This window comes from Sphaeramia orbicularis, chromosome 20 (genome assembly GCF_902148855.1).
Source record: "Sphaeramia orbicularis chromosome 20, fSphaOr1.1, whole genome shotgun sequence".
Taxonomy (NCBI): Eukaryota; Metazoa; Chordata; class Actinopteri; order Kurtiformes; family Apogonidae; genus Sphaeramia; species Sphaeramia orbicularis.
This window is the reverse complement of record NC_043976.1, coordinates 20,885,187-20,900,893: the sequence shown is the minus strand read 5'-3', so window position 1 is coordinate 20,900,893 and position 15,707 is coordinate 20,885,187. Positions and strand designations below refer to the sequence as shown.

General features: G+C 39.0%; 1 protein-coding gene across 7 annotated transcripts in view; it reads left to right on the top strand.

Annotated features, from left to right (window-relative positions):
* The first annotated feature begins 1,637 nt into the window (after positions 1-1,637).
* eya1 (EYA transcriptional coactivator and phosphatase 1) overlaps positions 1,638-15,707 on the top strand; it is a 38,886-nt gene continuing 24,816 nt past the window's right edge. For 2 of the 7 annotated variants that reach the window (XM_030123901.1, XM_030123899.1), the window contains exons 1-7: positions 7,341-7,635; positions 9,366-9,493; positions 10,204-10,269; positions 11,698-11,775; positions 13,683-13,749; positions 14,125-14,270; positions 15,159-15,281. In XM_030123901.1, coding sequence (XP_029979761.1) covers positions 9,370-9,493; positions 10,204-10,269; positions 11,698-11,775; positions 13,683-13,749; positions 14,125-14,270; positions 15,159-15,281 — 604 coding nt within the window. In that variant the 5' untranslated portion in view covers positions 7,341-7,635; positions 9,366-9,369. Of the gene's footprint in view, positions 1,910-7,340; positions 7,636-9,365; positions 9,494-10,203; positions 10,270-11,697; positions 11,776-13,682; positions 13,750-14,124; positions 14,271-15,143; positions 15,282-15,707 lie in introns of those variants that run through there. The other 5 variants (XM_030123903.1, XM_030123902.1, XM_030123905.1 and 2 more) reach the window with 4 other exon arrangements.

Genomic DNA, 15,707 nt, shown 5'->3' with positions numbered 1-15,707 from the left:
AACAACTCTGGATAATTATACTGTGCAATTTGAAAATAACTCACTTGCAAAATTACATCTCAAGCTAATTTTGTACAGCTGCTTATTGAAATAGAGAGCGACAGAGTAAATGCAGTAACTCAATTGGCATGTGTACCCCTCCGCTATTAGAAATAGTTACTTGAGAGTCCCCAAGCATCTATTAGTCAATTGAGTTATCAAAAACCTGTTCAGTGTGCAATATATTTCATGCTTCGGTATTGAAACGTGAACCTGTGGGTTTACCTGTGAGCAGTTGGTTTGAGGGAAAAGGTAGCACTTGCATTTCCAGCTCTTCCACATTATTACGCCAGTGTATTTAAATCAGGGGCAACGCAGCTCAATTCTATTTCTGTCATCTCCTTGTTGACTAGTTGTGCAGAGGGTTGTTGAAGTTGACCTGCTTTCAGCTACTTTTGCGAATTGTAATGTTGATTTTAGATTTTTTTTTTTTTTTTTTTATTAATCAATATAGTATAAAACACAAAAAAAACAAGGTGTCAGTCAGAATCACAACTCATTTCTGTTGGTTATCACCAACCAATGATTTGTAGTTAACAGACACAAGGAGTCCATACATAGGCTAACCGCTAACACAGTATACTATTCTTTTAGCCACGGGTGTTCTTTTTCTTTCACCACCTCTCCACCAAAGTAAATGTACGATTTCCTTTTTCTTGGTAATCATTTTTCAGTATCACAGTTGGTATTTCACCCGCAGTTTTATTATGTGGAAATTAAACACATTTTAAATGGTTCATTGTCCTTCAGGAGCATTTATTACATAGAAATTATATTGTTGAGGGGAAAAAAAAAAAGAAACCAAAAAGCACAATCCATGGAAGTAAAAGTTTGCAAGCCTCATCGCCAGCTTGAATAAATCACCAGTTCGAGCTCATCGGTAGCAGCATGGCCTTGTCTAGCAGCTTCGCACAGTTGAAATAATAACCTGGAGCAGACAGAAGGCAGTCATTACCTCGCACACAGACGCTGTTTGTATGTGTTGACGGAGAACTTCCACTAGACTGCTGTGGAGACGGACAGGGCCGAGACGCTGGGCCGTTGTTAAACCTCCGGCTCCCCATCACCTATGCTAATGACATAAACCCTTGTTTACCCTGTGAAGTCCCTCTATGACAGCGAGAAATCCAGCAGCGACCTAAGAAACCCCAGAGACAGCAAAAAAATGTGGTTTGTGGTAAAAAAAAAAAAAAAGAGCATAACAAAAACAAAAGAGAGAGGGGGGAGAAGAAAAGTGTGGGCCCTCGGGGTGTGTGGGTAGAGCCTGGTGTTCCAGTGGACAGGCAGGCCGGTGGACAGATCTGCCATTTCATTGTCTTAGTCTCCACTGATACAATCTGGAGAGGGCTCTATTGCTTAAAGCTGTGAGTGAATGACATATGGGGAGCTGGTGTGAGGCGCTACTCCCCCGTGCCTCCTCCAGACCCAAAGTCTTCCTGTGAGAGAGCACCGAGCAACTTTTCTGCTTTTTCAAACAGCAGCAGCCTCCCTCGCCCTCCCTCATTCACTGCCTTTCTCCTTCCCTCCCTCCCTCTCCCTCGCTCTCTCTCTCACTCTCTCTCTTTTTTTCCCTCTTCCTCAGACACTCGCTAGTCACTGCCTGAAGCAGTAATCGGACAACTCTCTTTCTCACTAGGACTGGGTCTCCTGAGATAGCGAACGGGGCTCCATGGGTTCCAACACCTAAAATGAAAAGAAAAAAGTAGCCTTGTAGTCTTCATTTATTGTACCATAGGTTCTGCGTAGAGCTGAAGAACTGTTTGACAGAGTTTGTTGTCCCTTCTGCTGGACTCAATGATCTTTCTGTAGAAGATTTTTTTTAACAAGATATAAGAACGGATAAACACACAGGGATTCGACCATAATTGTAGTGAGTATGGGCCTGATTTCTACATTACTTTTAATGTGTTGTAGTTGCTGTCTTTCACACTTATTTTTTTAATATGTGTGTATGTTTGTGAGTGTGTGTGTGTGTGTGTAATTATCTCCAATAATTCATATACTTACAACAGGAGTTACAATAAAATAATATTCTCAATTAAAAGTATTTATATAAATGGACAAACTGGATTATGGATTTTTTTTTTTTGCTTTGATAGTACAAAACAGAACGTGCTGCATTTTTATGTCAGAATAATTACTGCTTTGTATAGTTTTAAAAAAAATAATAATAATGTGATGTAATTGGGTTAAAATCTTCACAGGTTAGCTATAAATTATTGTTGAAGAAAACATAAAATTGTATCAAAGAAAATACAGGCTGTGTCCTAAAGAAGTGATCAGAATTATGTAATTTAGAAATATTTATTTAATAATTACTGAAAGTCATTATTTATGTTTCACTTTAAGAATATATGCTGTAAATTGCAAAGATTTACAAATGTAAACAACATTTCATTTGTAATTCTAAATAATATTTATGTCACACAATCAATTGTCAGCATCTTAAATTTAATAACTTAATATTTTATGCTTACAATGAAAAATAACAATAGATTTTTATTTGCAAAACAAAACAAATAAATAAAAACATAAAGATCCGGCGTCACAAAAAAATAATCCGCCTACAGTTTGGTCCACGTTTCCCAGTACTATCTTCTTTTGCTTGGCCCAGTTTACATTTTTGATCTGGCAAAGGAAAACATGCTGATCCCTGCAGGAGTCCCCTTTTTCAACTGGCAGAACAAACAAAACCAACACAGTTAAAGCAGTTGACATCTAATGCCATCTGCTGAGGCCAGGAATGCTGTGAGGAGACCTGAGAGCCTCTCAGCGTCTGACCAAGACAACAGGCCCGGCTCCCGACTGTGCTGCTTCTCCACTCGCCAGTATTTCACGTGTTGTAAAGATGAGTCACTCGCTGTAATCACCAGCTTCTCTAATTGAAGGATGTTCTGGTTTAATGTTCTACGTATGATCACAGGCTTACATCACAAGTCGGAGAATTATCGTGTGTGTGTGTGTGTGTGTGTGTGTGTGTGTGTGTCAGTTAAGGGCATTTCATCTCTGTAAAATTGTGCCTTTTTTCCCTCTTTTCCTTTTTCACCCTCTAATTCCAGTCATTTATAAACGCTTTTTCTATTTGGTGTGTGTGGAAAGGTGTGTGTTAGAAGATGAAAGCGAGCAAATAAAGAAAGGATAGTGAGGCGGACTGCTTGCAGAGTGGCCTCTGCTCCGTGCAGACAAACATGACAGTGTGTGTGACCGCCTGCTCCAACCATTCACTCATACAATAACCTTATTTATCCAATTAACAGATAATGAGCAGGCTGATTTGGGGCTGTTTACACTGTGTATTTGCTTTACGCAGGAACAGATCAGGGCTCTTCTGCCTGGCTTCGTAGCTCCATGCATGTGTAGCAGCAGTGTGTAAAAGCAGGAGTGGCCGACGGTGACGGTGACGGTGGCATTGTTTGCCCAAGGCCTGATGCCTTCCGTATGGATGTGTGTAGCCAGCCGAGCCCTCTCACAGCGGAGATTGAAAACGGTGAAAGACACAGTGGGCTAATTGATCCAGCCTCACTTGGCTGTTTGTGAAGAAGATACAGAGAGGAAGCACAGGGAAAGCAGAAGGAAATAGGTGATCTGTTAAGCAGGCGATTAGCCGGCAATACTTGTTTACTAAATACTGTGGGTGTTATTTTGTTAACACAGCATTGTTTGGATGTGGAATATGTGACTGAAAGAGCAGGAAAGGAGCTTTAAACATTTCTGTTGATTGTCATTACAATCCTCAATTGCTAATACTCACTCGTGTGTTTGTTTGTAAATTAGAATGTGTTTACCCTTTGCAGTATAAAAGGCAAGGGCCTGAAAGTCTAAACAGACAATGTGATATAATAGATTATTGCATCACAAATATGCCGAAAGTGCAGCGTGCCTTTGTACAGATATTTCTTTTTTTTTTTCTTTTTTCTGTCTAATAAATACATTTTAAGTAGCTTCTGCAATGTTAATGTTAACTTATGTGACATAAGAATTCCCTCTGTAGATAATAATTTAACTAAAAAAGGAGATCACTCTCCCATCTTCGAGAAGAGTAGAATAACAAGTCAAGAGCATTAAAGTGAGATAATCATTAAGATTTGTCAGTGAACTTACTTTCATCTTTGTGTTGTAAAACCTCTTTCTTTCTGCGGTGGTCATGGTGGTAGGCCGGCTGTGATAAAATGTGCACCTTAAATCTTGTTTGATGGCCCCTCAAAGGCAAACTGGCCTTCTGGAAATAATTTTGAAGGTTGAAGAGCACAGTATTAACAGATTTAATGTAGCTATTGAGTGAATTGCTGGAGCACCATGTCAGATTGAGCCAAATGAGAGAGACAAATTGCACATCAACAAACAGCACATCTGTTAATAATTGTGCTTTTAATTACAGACAACTACAGAATTTTAAATTGTGTGTGAAGCACCATGTGCTCCTGTAATTTGTCGCCGTAAGTCTCATTTGTGTGCCGCACTAGGAAGTGTTGAATAGCACAGTGTAATCCATAACTACAACAAATACAACAGATGAAATACATATAAGATGCATTAATTTTTATTTATGTAGAAATATATATTTTTTAATATATATTTTATGTGTTCTAATGCTTTAATTAAAGATTTATTTAAAAAAAAAACTCTTATAACGCAAGGCAGAAAAATGCTTTTATTATTAAATATTGCACATCATATTATCAAAATAGCACATAAATTTTTATTAAAACTGTGTCATAATTGTCTTAAATGCATGCACAAAATGCATGTCTTTAGAGAAAGTGAAAACACAAGCAGTTTAATGTTTTAATGCATTTCTTGGCAGCCATCATTTTTTCGGACACATATAGAGACACAAGTGAAGTGTAGCATTTTGTAAACTGTGCCTAATTCCACTCACATCTGTGTCCAATTGTTGTCTGCATCTACATTCTTTGCGAGTGGATTTATTTTTCCTGGGCCACCATGTGGATTCAGCTGACCAGCTTAAGTGGGGATTAGTTGTTTTAAAGTTACATTTTGATTAAAGCATTGTTTTTCAAAAGTTGTAACTCACAACACATGGTTAACATAGTCTGTAAAATTCAAAGCACTGTATTCTTTACCATTAAAATTAATATTCATTCAATGTGACTCAAGGACAAGGGGTGGGATGCCCAGAGCACCCAAGAACATTCACCCTTATCTCATAAATTGTCATCAGGTTTTTTATTATTTTTATTTGCAGCTTAAATGATTAATATGTGATAACACATTTTAGAAACTAATATAACGTTCATATGTGAATAAGCATTTCTGGCCCATGTAGTAACACAGGTATACGTAGCAAACAGGATGAAGCTGTTTGTGTCAGGCCAGACATCCTGCTGAGATGATCTATACTAAAAGCTTGGCTGTGGCTATGTTTACCTTTCGGAACACAAGTCTTGGAATAAGTAAAGCGAAACAAAAGGTCCAGCAAACAACCACAAGTGAAGCATGTTGTGGCACTTCTTCTTTTTTTTTTTTCTCTTGATGACACTTCCAGTGCTTCATCTAACTCTGCTTTGTTCTTGTTGGCTTCAAAGACCTGGCAGTTCAGGTTGAACGAAGAAGCACATCAAAGATGCTGAATGCAGCCTTTAAAAGGAGAGAAAAAATATTTAGTGGTGCAGAAGAAAGGCTTGTTTTTACTTTTAAATCGCTGACCCCTCCTTTTTCTTTCCCGTCTTCCCTGCTCCCCCTCTGCCTCTTCACCTGGCCGGCTTCACCTGCTGGCGGTGGCAGAGACACCAGCGTGGTAACAGCTCCAGAGACCTTTAGTCCTGCACAGAGAATCCAGCACCACACACACTCACACTCACACAGTACCACATTACACCACCACATCACACTCTTTCCACAGCTTCCCTCCGACTCTGTGATCACTGTTAATGTTCTGTGGCAAAATGTGTTTCTCTTTTGTCTTTATGGCTTTTACCTCTGTGGACTTTCTGTTTCATAGATATCTTTGTTTTTTTCACATTTCCTTTTGGTGTTTTGATATTGAGGAATACCAGGAGGAGGCACTGCTGTTATCTGCAGCCTCTATAGCGAGAATGAAAATATAATGGTTATTTTTGCTAAGAAGGCTCTGCCACAAGCAGTTGGATAGTAGGCAAATTGTAAAGCTGGAATAGTATTTGTGAAGGCTTTGCCTTGGTGTGAAGACTAAAGCCTGTTGAAAAAAATGTAAAAAAAAAAAAAAAAAAAAAAAATCCTAAGACCATGCAGCTCAGGTTACTCTGGCTTATGTAAACAGTCAGCCATAAAAAAAAATTGTGCCAGGATTTTTGAAAAAAAGACTTTATATGTCTATTTCCCTTTTCCTGACCAGTTGAATACCTTTGACCTTTTTTGGACCCTGTATTCCCGTGGTGGGCTAGAGTCAGGTCTAATATAGTGTTATAGCCATGCAAGTATATGGCTCTGCTTGATGTTGGAGAGAGAGACGAGCAGAGCGGGAGTGGACAGCGAAATGTTACTGTCAGCTAAAGGAGAGTAATAGAGGCATTCGTAGCGTCATAGGAAACATATGTGGCTCCATATGCTCTCCGTGTTCTTGTTTCCAGTCTCCTTCATTGTCTGAGATGCACCACTGATCTGGGGGCCTCTAAAGTGCCCTGTGTGTCTCTGTGTGTGTTTGTGAGTGTGTGCATTGCACTACAGATCTGGGGGCCTCTGAAGTGCCCTGTGCACAAGTGTGAGTGTACACATGCAGACATACAGTCATGAGTTATGTGTCTCTGTGTGCTAAAGAAAAGACAAGCATTATTTTTTTGCGTTGCCAGAGAAGGAACAGATTTATATAATGTCAGTGTGAGTGTATATATTGTTTTCTTTCCGCTTCCAGTCCATTGTGAATAGGCTGTTAAGTTTGGAGGTTGTGTGCTGTGCCATGGCCCCAGGCTGGGGCAGGCCCGCGGGAAGCAACCCTGACGGTCATTAGGACCTGTCAGTATCCCAGGAGGCGGAGTGCTGATAAATTTCAGATAGTGTCAATTGCAGATGAAAGATCTGCTGAAGATGCTAGGGGTGTCACGCTTGACTTGCCTCTGCTCAACAAGTCCCATCTTCCTTCCAGCAGCAGGCTACGCCAAGCGGGCTGATTCTCCCACCCAGCCCCTGCCCCTCAGCCCCCGCAACCCCAACCCCTCACCCCTCTGCCTACCTTCACCCCCACAACCCCCCCACCCCTTCCTGCTTACCTTGGCTAAGCCGCTTTGCATGTTGATTGGGGGAGGGCTAATCCAGTTTGCAGCTGTCGTAGACCAATGATGAATCACCTTTCCGTCATTTGGCCATGCTCCCCTTGCTCAGGGAGGAGGGAGGACCTGGAGGAGGAAACAACAGTGGAGCAGGGCTGCGGCTCCGAGAGAGACAATGTGCGCCTCTGTTCTCCCGCTAGCCCTCTCTTCCCATTCTGATCCAGAATAACAATAATGTTTTCTCAGACAAGCCTTTTTGTGTCATGGATGGCTCTGGACTGTGACAGCGAGCTGCAATAACAAGGAGTGATATTGTTTCTGTTGGGGCAGGTGGGAGCAGAGTAAAGAAAGGGAGTGTGGTTTGAGAGGACTCAAAGCCATCAGGACTCAGGTAAGAGCACAGTTGAGTTAGTGCCAGCAGCATCAGAGACATGTAGCTCTCTGCGTGGCATCACAGAGACACTAAACAACTGTCAACTTGTCTTAGCTCACTGCCTTGTCTGATTGGCACCAGGAAGGGCTTTTTAGCCTTCAACTAATGAGGAAAAAGTTTTAGCAAGGAGAAAACAGGATTAGCCAGCGAGATGCAGACGTAGTGCTATTTCTGATGGATGATTCTTGAATGCTTGTACTCGTATCTGTGTGCGGGTATACGCGTAAAGAGTGTGATATTTTTAGTTCATAGTAAATTAATCTACCTTTGGGAAAAGGACAATGCAGCGTCCATTATCAGAGTATGTGTGAAGAGTGGCTTGGCCTTCTGACTAATTGTTGTTTATTGTTACGTAAATGTTTTATATCACTTATATCATTATATTTTTGGTTTGTAATATGTGGCCTAAATTTATACATTATATTCTCAGTTGATTTAAATTAAATCGGACTTTGACCATAAGAAATTGTATTTACCAAATGATATAGTATTGCATTATAATATCACAATATCATAACATTATAATATAATCTAAAACAGTGAATGCATGTCATAATTGGATCTTTTTATTTCATAATTCTTGTTGTTTTGTTCCATCTGATAGCACAGACTACTTACAGTGTTACCCAAGCATTTATCTTTGTGGCCTTGTGTAAAAGGCCAGTGTTTATCGATAGCAGAGATACCCAGAACCATAAAGTATAATTGGAAATGGCAGCATAATGTACAAAACATTTTGTTCTAATTTCATTTACTCACTATTGCAATGGGAACAGTGGCAGAGACAAATGGAGCCTATCGTTGTGGACGTACTTTTCAAATCACTCGTGCTTTTTTTTTTTTTTTTTTTAACTCTATTGTCTATACTCGATCAAATCCTTTGAGCGCACAAATGAGTAGATAGAATAATGTTTTCGGTGGTGTGGTCTTTTGTATAAACACAGAAACAATTAAGGAGCTTGCCAGAGCAAACACATGCCTCATGAGCTTCTCATCTGCCCCTCACTGAGGCATGGACTCTTATAATCATGCATAGTGCACTTTTAACAGGCACATTAACCATCGCCTCAAACCAGCAAACATCTGTTAACAGTCTTCGATGCCACACAAAACAATATACACTTAAGGCCGTTTTTGCTTCAAGACACATCTCAGTAAATTGACAGTAAACATTTAGTGTTCACGTCAAATAAAACACGGACTTGCTGTGCAATTGTTGTAATACGAGAAATCAGAAAGTATCTTGTCAAAATGTTTACTATTCTGTTTCACTGCATGGTTTGACTTTGTGTGAGTGTGTATATATGTGCGTCAAATTTATCCTCACATATGTATTTTATATTATTTTTATTTTGTTTATTTTATTTTTTTAAATCTCTCAAAATTTGCTGCTACCATTAATTTTCATTCTTTGAAATTTAGCGGTGAATCTCTTTTAAAATTTAAAAGAGAGCAAGAGAAATGTTAATATCACATTTTATGTTGGTAAGATATATTATTCATCAGTTAGACTTTTTACTATGCATGTAAAAATACCGCACTTTATACCTTTCTAAATTTCTACTGCACTGTGTATTATGTTGTACGTCTGCCCCTGAAACAAGAGTAATATGTGTAATTTGATTTGGCGTGTCTATGTGTGTTTGTTTGTTCATGTGTGTGCTTGCATGTGTGTTTTACATCTTCAGGTCTATGGAAATGCAGGATCTAGCCAGTCCTCACAGCCGAGTAAGTGGAAGCAGTGAATCTCCTAATGGTCCCAACCTCGACAACTCGCACATTAATAACAATTCCATGACACCCAATGGCACTGAAGGTATGTGTGCAGTGCCACGCTGTTGTTATTTAGTCACTATTACTTTTGTGTGTAGCAACTGTACAGTACAATTCAGTGTTAAACTTTTTAATTTCAGTGTTGTTATAATGCACTATGGAGTCACATTATCCCCAAGTGTTCAAATCTTAAAGTTTTGTGCAGTTTTTATATCTTTTTTACGCTGCAGTTCTGCAGAAATAAAGTGTTAAAAGTGCCAGAGAGAAAGTGCAACAAAAGTGTGTATTAAAAACATATTTTCTGTATTGGAATGTGGCTTATTTTTGATATTACAGAGTATTTGCCCCTGCATTTACAGTTCATAGTGTCTGGGGCTACTGGCCATATTTTCCCCAGCGACTATTAGCTGTTTATTTAAGTAACCATGTAATTATTCAAAGCCCACAGCATGGAAATTATGGCGTTTTGCATGAGGTTTCGACTGTACATAGTTATTTACTCAGGTGATTCGCCTGTGTTTAAATCTGAGCCATTGTTTAGTGAAGCAGCCATTATCATGTCACAAACCAACACGATTTATTTAAAACATCCCCCTTGTCACGTAACCTTCAGTTTCATCTGTGCTCTGAGCATTTTTTTTTCTTCCTCTTCCTCTTCCTTTTTTTTTTTTTTTTTTATATATATTCATAACACGGGACATGTAGACTATGCAGACTGTCATGTGTGCCTTTGCCATTCTTTCTTTCCCATAGGAGATAACATCACAATGCTTACCACTGCAGACTGGTTGTTAGGTTCTAGTTCACAGTCCACTGCAGGTTTGTCTACTTTTGGTGACACAATGAAAGGACAATACTTGGTGTTCTCTTCAGAAAGAAAAGACAGCAATAGAGAAAGCACTCTTAGTTTTTGAGTCACTTCATAGCTTGTAAATAATTGTTTCTTAATCATAAAAAGACGGAATTTATCTCCTGCAGAGATTTAAAGGTGCTTCAACTATTGTGCCTTTCATTCAGAAAGTCTTTGGAATTACATTTTTGTGTACTTCTGTTTTAAGCATGGTTTGATACTGAATGAATTTGAGTCTATTGTTAATAATGAATGCCCAGGTTGTGAACTTGCATACTTTTATTTTTGGCCCTTCCGTGCTGTTTCTGAATACAGTGGTTATTGTGTGCTCTGTGACCTGCGTGTGTGCTACTTTATGCATGCACCTTATCACTATATTTTTTTTTTTTTCATCGTCAGTGTTCAGAGAATTGCTCCTTGTCAACATATGTTTCTGCACAGAACAAGCATAGCAGAAACATGTAAAACATGACAGCAAATGGCTTCTTCAACCATGAGGGATTCCACTGAGCATGACTATCTTGCCCACATTGTCAATTTGTTTTGCCAAAAAAAAGTAAAAAGAGAAAATTCTCCAGCCCGCCTGAAGTGAAATGGATTGATTTCAAAGATTCCTTAGCTGTCAGAAAGCTGTGAAATTGTCTTTGCAGATCTATCGCTGAGCTGTATAATGGAACCAAGGTCAAACTGCGTTCACTGCACACTTTAAAAGATTTTATACTCCATATGTTTCTTTGACATTTCAATTGTACTTTCTCTGTGTGTATTCGAGCAGAACCCCTTTTTCAGCCTTGTCTGTAATAATACACATTTAATCTTTTGTTTTGTTTTTCATGCTACATTTAAGCACAGATAAACCATTAATTTTTCATTATTTGTAAATGATAATATAAGACTGCAGTATTTTTTCTTTAAAATCATCTGGTCAAATACATGTTGAATTTATGTTTTAAATTGCTATTTAATGTAAAAAAAAATCTGATATAAGAAAGTTGCTAAAGCATATATCTAAATATTAAAGATAAAAATTGTGATCGGTGATTAAGATAATTGTAACTTTCACACACTAGTAGATAAACACCAATAAAACATTACATTTGAAAACACGTATAAGCCATTTGAACTAATGCAGATGTTTTTAATTTAATAATAAATTCAAAGCATTTAATTGGGTGATATTGCTATTAACGCTGTCGGCAAGTTGTTGATGACTCCCTCCTCGCTACTTCATTGTTTTTATGTTACACAAAGTAACGTCTTGCTCATTTTCAAAACATTATTTGATGAGTGTCAAAATGTGAAGCCTGAAGTAGCAAGCCATTAATCAAGTTTAATTTTATTTTTTTGCAGACAGTAATTTGGTGCATGTGGTGACAGTGTGTCTTCTTTTTTTGCAGTTAAAACCGAGCCAATGACCAGCAGTGAAATCGCCTCCTCAGTAGCAGACACCTCTCTAGACAGCTTCTCAGGATCAGGTGAGGGGGGGGGGGGGCAGACTGTTTAGTTGTGTGTCTGTGTGTGTCTGTGTGTGCACTGATGGGTCTGGTCACTTCCCACACACACAGCTGCAGAACTGATCAGTGAGAGATGAGCCTAGAGACGGGTGACTGATAAGCAAGGCCCCAGGAAGTGTCCCTGCTGCTAAAACGCCAATATAGTATGTCTGTCTGTGTGTATGTAGAGATGTGTGTTACCTTTGTCAGCATATTTATATGCTTTGCTTGCTTGCACGTGTGTGTGTGTGTGTGTCCCCTTTCCTGGTTCCCATGCCAGTGAAGCCAGAATTATGACCTGTAATGCACTGAGCTTGTCCGTCCAGTGGAGTGACATGGCGTCCCCGTGGCCCTTACTCTCCACGGGCTGTTACCCTATCGCCCTGTCAGCCACAGTTTTCACACCCTCCTTGCAGCAACAGAATATCACACAAACACACACATTCACACTTGAACACATACTCGGAAACAAAGCTTAACAAAAGCACTAGTGGGCATTGTAAAAATTGTTGAAGAAATGTGATCATTTTTCTCTTTGCCACTGTAAGTGGTATCTATGACTTAAGTTTTTCATAATTGTGTGTAATTAGTACTGTATCAGACTACGAATGGTATTATCTTGCTGCTAATTTTCCTGTATTTTCTTAACTGTTTAAGTAAGTACTTGATACTTTAACACTGGAAGCACATAAATCACTGCTATGACTTTTGTCTCTGACAATATTAATGAAATTTAGTAATCTTACACCCCATATCCTCCAAGGGGGAAACCCAAAGCTCTGTTCAGAGGAGCAAGTTTTGTCCAGTGGCAGGTGCTGCTGATGTGGGAAAAGTGTTCAATATTAATAACGTGTGTGAGGGGTTACAGCATACAGTTACATACAGTTAGAGCTCCCCCGCAACCAAATCCCTTATTTTACATGTCATGACCAATTAGACAGATGTTTCAAAACTGCACCATTCAACTACAGTTAATGCAATTAATGTGTTGGAGCTGTGTTATCTCAATGAAATTTTATGAGTTTAGCTTGTATATAAAATGTAATTGTAAATCAAACAATTTCAGTGGATTAAAAAAAAAAAAATTCAAGAGGCACTTTTAAGACACTTTCAAGCAATTTATTTAGCACTTGTAATAACTCCTATAGTAACTAAAAAATCTGTTTCAAAAATTGCAAGGTAGTAGTTGTTTTACTGTTAAAAAAAAAAAAAAAAAAAAAAAAAATATATATATATATATATATATATATATATATATATGTATATATATATTATTAATTATGAAATTTGTACAGATTTATAAATAAGATGTACGTTTGTGGGGGGGTTTTAAATATGAGTTGGTCTTTAAAAACCAAGCGTAATCACATAAAATCTAACCATGTGGTATAATTCTTCCTGCAGATTCAAAGCAAATGTTCTTTGCGCAAGTTGTTTGTGGGTGAACTTTCACAAGTTAACAGCACCGTGGAACCACATGGTCATACGCTTAATGAAGGAATGATTATGCAGTAGCACTCATTACCTGCAATCAGTGATGTCACTTCCAATGTGGTTGTGGCTTGAAAAGCCCAAAGCAACTGAAGCCACAGGCTGAGGCTGATTCCGACCATCCTGTGTGTGTTTATACCAGCAGTTGTCATAGCAGCCCAGAAGTATCTCAGAGATACGCGGGTCAGCAGAAAAACCTTATGTTCTTACCTGATTATTTTACTTGATTATTGCTCTCCGGTTTTCAACTTTAAATAAGGTTACCGAAATAAATAGAGTAATGCAATGTAATGACTGTTTCCTTGGAATCCAGAAGTTCTGTTGGCAAAAGATAATATTTACCTTATTTCTTAATGTTTAAATATGTGCTTGCCTCTTTTCTTTTTAACTCTCCTCAGCTATTGGAACCAGTGGCTTCAGCCCAAGACAAACTCACCAGTTCTCTCCGCAGATTTACCCTTCCAAGTAAGGCTTCTTTTATTTTTCTTTAAAAAATAAGCAGCATCCAACTTCATTTGGATCTTTAATTAGATCCTTCTGCTTGATCGCGGGTTTTCGTCTGGCTTTGTTTGCCTGGATGTCTGCAGCTTGCGCACTCTGAAATCTGTTGTAATTATTATCTTGCAAAACTTTCGTTTGCCATTTATTGTTCTTTCCTCATGTATATGAGCTGTTCGATGCTATCTGCCTTACAGCTTGGCTCAGTGTTTAAAATGAAGTAGCACAATCACAAAGAATTTGTCAGCAGAGTTTGTGTTATGATTTTTTGGGGTAAAACATGGTTCTCTTTCTTCCTGTCTTCCTTTCTCACTTTTGTCTTTTGTTTCTTTTCTCAAATAGCAGAACATATCCGCATATTCTTCCTACTCCTTCATCCCAAAATATGGCTGCGTATGGGCAGACGCAGTACACCACAGGAATGCAGCAGGCCGCAGCTTATGCTAGCTATCCTCAGCCTGGACAGCCCTATGGCATCCCAGCCTACGGTAAGATCTGTCTAACACACATCAAACCCTCCTCATGTCAAGCTAATATATGCCTGTTAATATTGTCAGTGGGCTTTACGTCGTGTTGCATGCAGGAGGAGAAAAGTACATCTAAATATTATTCCTGCTTGAAGGTCATGACTAAGAACTCACTCATAACAGTCTACGTTCCCACAATTCCTCAGCTACAGGAGTAGCAAAGATGCTGAGTTGTTGCTTGTTGTTTAGTACCTGCATATTATCCTTCATTGCAATAAAACTGAATTTGCTTATCAAGCTATTCAGACAGATCTGAAAGATTAGTGATATAAATCTGAAAACAAAACCTGGTTTCCTCTGGCATTGCAAGAGAAAGCAAAGAGTGCATGGCTTACTGTAGGCTTTATTTGTGCAAAGTCTTTGCAGTGTTTTGACCCCAAAAGGCTCTCCAATATGTGGAGGAATTTATATTGTTTATTTGAATGGAGTCATGCAACTTACCGTTGCACAGAAACTGCTCTGTGACTGATTTAATTTAACAAATGGTTAGTTTAACTTGGTAAAATATGTCTTTAACTTTTGCAACTCTATTACTACCACTACATCTAATAATAATAATAATAATATTGTGAAATATGAAACATTTTGATTTTAGAGCAAAATGGATAACTTCTTTTTAGTGAGACCAAATGCAGTGCAGATAGTATTTCAAAACAACTGTTGGTAGTGAAAATCTTGTAAACAGATAATCAGTAGTCGTCCGTTGCGATTAGCGCGCTACTCTAACAGACAGAGACCATCTGTGTGTTCCTTTGCTGTGTCCAGTGTAATTTAAACCTGTGTGTTGACTGTTGTCTGTGCATCAAACCGATCTGGTGTCACTAACTGATTTAGGTCCATTGTGGGCAGGCATAAAGACAGAAGGGGGTCTGAGCCAGTCCCAGTCCCCGGGACAGACGGGCTTCCTAAGCTACAGCTCTGGCTTCACCACGCCACAGACAGGACAGGCCCCCTACAGCTACCAGATGCAGGGTGAGGACATCTCAGTGAATCTTTCATCTCCCTCCCTGTACATTTTCACAAGTCATCCTGAATGTCTGTATGATGTTGATGTGCAGCTTAAAATTTCATCACGCTGTCTTCAGCCTAAATATATTGTAAAACAGGAATAAATAGGTCTTCCTGATTTAGCTAGACTTATTCACACGGCGGCGCCCACCCTCAGCCCTGAAAAGCTGCATCCCAGCGGTCATCATGGGTCTGTCTCCCTCTCCTCTTAAAAGAATCAGCACAGATGGAAAAATGGCAGACACTTTAGAGGCACCAGCCATGTCATTCATCCCTCCACAGCCTTTGTTTTTTCTCTCCCTGTGATCATATTTGTATTTGCTTAAGACCTGAGACCGCAGAGATTTATGGCCTTGAAACCAATAAAGATGAGTTGTTGCGCCCTGTACT